This window comes from Corvus brachyrhynchos, unplaced genomic scaffold, assembly GCF_000691975.1.
Source record: "Corvus brachyrhynchos isolate BGI_N302 unplaced genomic scaffold, ASM69197v1 scaffold116, whole genome shotgun sequence".
Taxonomy (NCBI): domain Eukaryota; kingdom Metazoa; phylum Chordata; class Aves; order Passeriformes; family Corvidae; genus Corvus; species Corvus brachyrhynchos.
This window is the reverse complement of record NW_008240221.1, coordinates 4,676,993-4,681,917: the sequence shown is the minus strand read 5'-3', so window position 1 is coordinate 4,681,917 and position 4,925 is coordinate 4,676,993. Positions and strand designations below refer to the sequence as shown.

Below are 4,925 nucleotides of genomic sequence, written 5' to 3'. Positions count from 1 at the left end.
AAGCCCAATTTGCTGAGAAGGAAATGCTGGTATTTAGGCAGAAACAAGCATTACATTTCAGTGCTTCAAAATAACGTCTGGTTGTCCAATTTAGCACATCCCTATTCCAGTTCCTAATACATTCTTCTCAGGCCGCTGCAATCACTGATCTGTTACCAGCATCAGTGCTGCAAGGCCTTTATTAGAGATGTCAGCTAACAGTCCTCCACCTTGAATTCGACTTTGGGATTAGGATTTTTTAATTATTTATCAGGGTTTTCTCCCTAGGATAGCCTTGTGCATCCTGCTAGCTTCAGACTCGGGGGAAGGGCAGTCACATACCATCTCCCATGCAATCAAGAGCAAAGGAGCAAAGAAAGACCAGCAAGTCAGGTAACTGTACACCAAGACAGCATCTCTCAAAGAAGCACCAAAAATACTGTGCTTTAAGAGAGGGAGCGCTTGAGCAGCAAGAAGCAAACTTCAGTGTTCCTTCCTATGAAGGAAGGGGTTTTGAGTTCTATAAAGCTTATTCACTTTAAATATGCTTGAAGAAAGACAGGCTTGCAGGAACAGTCCTTGTTGGATGTTAGCCTGTATCATGGATAAACTCCTTTTGTACAGCAAGGCAGTAGCCATTTTCAGTCTATCCCACTGTCATTTCACCTCACTGCAGATCATTTCCAGGCTCCTTCACAGACCAAACACCTTACACCAGTTATATAAAGCATAGTCATTTTTACTGCTCTGTTTAGTGTAGAATAACCATGTTGTAGTGTATGCATTGTTTTCACTACTGTTATGTATTAAAACCAAGACTTAACTGCATGATGCAGAAGCTCAGAATACTGCCCCCCTCTGAATTAGCTGAATTTACCCTGAAACATCATCTGTTTAGTGCAGTCCATCTGAAAGTCAGAGCTAAGCACAACAATTTCACTAGACATCTACCAACCACGAGTAAGCAGCTATTTCCTGAAGAACTTGCATGTCCTCAGAAAAACTGTGATTTAAACAGAAATCAGCACACAGCTTTGCCATTGGAGCACTGAAACCAGCACAACAGAGTCCAACCAGCTCTTTATTACATGAAATACTGTTCCCAGGTAATAAAGAAAAAGCAATAAAGTCCAGAAGCCAGCTGCATCTTATTTTTCAGTACCCAGAATACCCAATTTAGTTCCTTACCTTCCATACCAAGTTTCTTCCTGTTCTTTAATATATTTCAAGACAAATAGTTTAATTCACAGCACCATTTTTAAATTACATACCCAGAAAGAAGTACAAGTCGTAAAAGGTTAGGCTGCAAAAGATTTTGACATGCATTTTACTATTGTTGAATATTACAAGACAGTTGTTTATTTTAAACATTAAAGTGCCAGGTTTATGTACAAACTTAAAATAGTAAAAATGGTAAACTTAAAACCTGCTAAGAAAGCAGTGAGGTCATCATGCAGTTGCCTCCAGAGTTTTCTACAGGCTATTCAACAAATTTACAACTGGAATTTCTCAGCTGTTCCTGTTTATGGTGAGAACAGAAGCCAGGGGTCAGTGCCCACAACCTCCCATCTTGCAGAAGGAAGTACCTGTATCTTTCGTGGAGTGGAGTAGCATGTACTGTTAAGATACACCTAAGCATTCTATGCATTAACACCATTGGCCAAGTCTAATTAAAAAGGGTTTTACTGCTGGAGCTACACCAGCCCTCTAAAGTACACCAATATCACCACACTTTACAAGAGTGGGATTTCAGTACAGGAACCGAGTCACACTGTGACTCAGCACATTGAGTGTTTCCCTGTAAACAGGGCAGGATGCACATTAACACACATGGTCCCAGGTCACTTAAAATTCCGCATCCAGGGTGAAAGAGTTGTCTGTGGGCTTCGACATGACTCCCATCCTCTGATATTCACCTACTCGCTTCTCAAAGAAATTTGTCTTGCCTTCCAGAGAGATGTTTTCCATGAAGTCAAAAGGATTCTCTGCTTTGTATATCTGAAATACACAGGCAATTCTACAGTCACTGCAGGTGCTCACATTTTGAGTATGCAAGAGCATTAGAGATCAGTTGGAAGGAGTCTAATGGCAGCATCAGCAGGCTGACTATGTAGTGAACAAAACATCTCTGCCCCAAGCCTTTATTCTATTTGTTCCTGTCTTCTTTTAGGTGCAGTAAACACAAGCACAACTACTAATATAGCTTTTTCCATAGCATCCTTTTGGCTTTTCTTCTGTGGGTCTTCAAACAGGATGTAGCAGCATGACTGCTAAATCATTTTACAAGTTAAAACAATATTGCTGCAGCCAATTTAGGATTTGGATTTCTGAAGGAAATTAAATTTAACATTATCTTTCCCCCATGAAATATTCAATGTATTAGAGCCTTACCTTGTTAAATCCCAGTTCCAACATAAGCCGGTCTGCCACAAACTCAATGTACTGTTTCATTAAAGTGCAGTTCATGCCAATCAGCTTTACGGGCAGCGCCTCCGTCAAGAATTCCTGCAGATAACAAGCATTTTATGTACAGAAACTGGTATTCACTCTCTATCATCTAGGTTAATTTTATGCCCAACAGCTCCCCAGCTTTGTTTGATTGCAATGAAGTTCCTAAACAAGGGGCAGACAGTTACCTGTTCTATGAGAACAGCATTCATGATGATTTCCTTTACTCTCTCCTCTGATGGTTTGTGTATCAAGTGCTTGAACATGAGGCAGGCAAAATCACAGTGCAAACCCTAGAAAGAAGTTTCAGAAAATTATTTCAGGAACACTGATTTAGAAGAGCACAGAGTAAGTGGCATCACCTTTGCCACGTTACTGTTCCCTACAGACAACTTTCTGCCTCACCAAAAGGCATCACAAGCAAGTTCTGCCAGTGCAAGGCACAGCAGCTGTGAGCATTGGTGAGAACCCTCCAGCTACTTTAGAAAAGTAAAATGCTAAGTTCATTCATACACTTCTGCAAGATCCACAATGACACATGTTTACACACTTTGGTGAGCTTTATAGTCTGCCTGTTTCTAAATATACTCCTGTTTTAAAATATAGGCTCCAATTGAGTATCATTACTTTGAGCTACTGTGGCACATTACCATCTTAACTGCTAGAATTTGACTCATACCTCATCTCTACTGATGAGTTCATTAGAAAAAGTGAGTCCAGGCATTAATCCTCTTTTCTTCAGCCAAAAAATTGATGCAAAGGAGCCAGAAAAGAAGATTCCTTCCACAGCTGCAAAGGCTACTACACGTTCTCCTGTTGAGAGAAGATTGATAGTAACGTTACCCAGAAAGCTTAGCAGGATGGATACACAGAAATTGCAAATAGACCAGTGAACTGCATCCTGCAAAGCAAATGAAGTTGTTTTTGCCTAAGTGTTTCTTGCCTAATAAGTTTTAAGGACTATGGCCTGTACTTATTAAAGATTTCTGATCATTAAACAAAACAAACATGAGAGGAAGTAGGAACTAATCAGACTAGCTATAGCTACTAAGTAGCTGAAGCCAAGGCTCCTTCCCCATGGGTCAACCCCCAACATTATCCTTTTTCAGATAGCTCACTAAAAAGAGCAGCCATTTTGGCAGCTGATTTAAGTCAGTGTCTGCTAATCTTTGGCCATGAAAAATGCTTCAATACTAGTGAAATAATCTGTACCATCTCATCATCTCACCTTTGAAGCAAGACATGAGGCATCACCAGGGCAGAGGAGCTACAGCCTCCAACCAGACATGTTTGATGGCTAAAGATGGCTGTAACACGTCCTGACATGTGGCAGCAATTTACAGTTTGATCATATAGTCAGGCATATGATGATTGCCACATGACATTATTCACAACATCAGCAATCTTACAAAGATTTCCTGTCAGTAGCTCATTTGAAGATGAAAACTATTTTCTTCATGTTCAGGATTATAGCAGTGTCTTATACTGGAGAGCATGTACTCTGTGACAGCAATAATCCCTGTTAACTGTGAAGTCTGGAGAAATGGTGGTTCCTTCCATCTTTAGGGAAGGAATTTCACTTTGCTTCCAATAGCTCTACTCACCATATGTTGCTTTCTTGTCCCCAATCCAGCACATGGCCCAGTCTGCCTTCTTTTTAACACATGGTAACGTTTCAATAGCATTGAAAAGAAATTCCCTGAGAAAAATAAAACTCATTAGGATCAGATCTCAGCACAACAAAGATTCACTGCCATAAACAGTCTTGATCACTTAAGCATGCTCTGCACCTTCATGCCGGTAATTCTCCTTCCCCCGCTCACCTGGCACCAACCTAGCTCTATTTGTTCCAACCAACTACCTTTTCTTCACCTACCCACCACATCAACACCAGTTCACATGAATTCCCATGACAATAGCAAGGGGGAAACTGTTTCACCAAGTGTGGTCGTTGAACAAGGCTTTCAAAACTACAGATTAACCAGGCTCCACTTTACAGTATGAAGGCACCAGACCTCTCATGTAAGCAGCTCTTGCTGGAATTTAGCATCTCAGAGTCAAAATGACACAGCAAGCTTTCTAAGTAGCAGTAAAACTCACTGTAAAACTTAATATATTCCCCTTATTTGACTGCTCCATCTTCTACATTGTGTAATTCCTTTATTTCAGTACTGAATGATTTCAGTTTCACTCTTAATATAAGCAAGGTCTTACACCTCAGAGGAAAAAAGATATTGTGAAGTTAAACCACTCTTAAGCAGCAGTGGCATTTTATATAAGTCTAATTTACATCCTAAAATTAGTCTGAAAGTCAGAGAATAAGAGACATGCATTAGTTAAGTTCTGAATATTTACTGAGTTCTGAACTTTTCATCATCAAACAATACAAACCTCTCTTTAGAATCCTTAATGTAGGTGTCAATAAGAAGACTGTACATTTCTGAATGTATATTTTCCATGGCAATCTGGAAGCCATAGAAACAACGAGCTTCTGTGAT

General features: G+C 40.0%; 1 protein-coding gene across 1 annotated transcript in view; it reads right to left on the bottom strand.

Annotated features, from left to right (window-relative positions):
* Positions 1-1,041: 1,041 nt before the first annotated feature.
* Positions 1,042-4,925, bottom strand: part of RRM2 (ribonucleotide reductase regulatory subunit M2) — a gene marked incomplete at its 5' end in the record, with an annotated part of 4,733 nt that continues 849 nt past the window's right edge. Inside the window, 6 exons of the mRNA XM_017744911.1 lie at positions 1,042-1,977; positions 2,371-2,484; positions 2,616-2,720; positions 3,107-3,240; positions 4,032-4,126; positions 4,819-4,925. The exon at positions 4,819-4,925 is cut by the window's right edge and continues 33 nt beyond it. Coding sequence (XP_017600400.1) covers positions 1,825-1,977; positions 2,371-2,484; positions 2,616-2,720; positions 3,107-3,240; positions 4,032-4,126; positions 4,819-4,925 — 708 coding nt within the window. The remainder of the gene's footprint in view (positions 1,978-2,370; positions 2,485-2,615; positions 2,721-3,106; positions 3,241-4,031; positions 4,127-4,818) is intronic.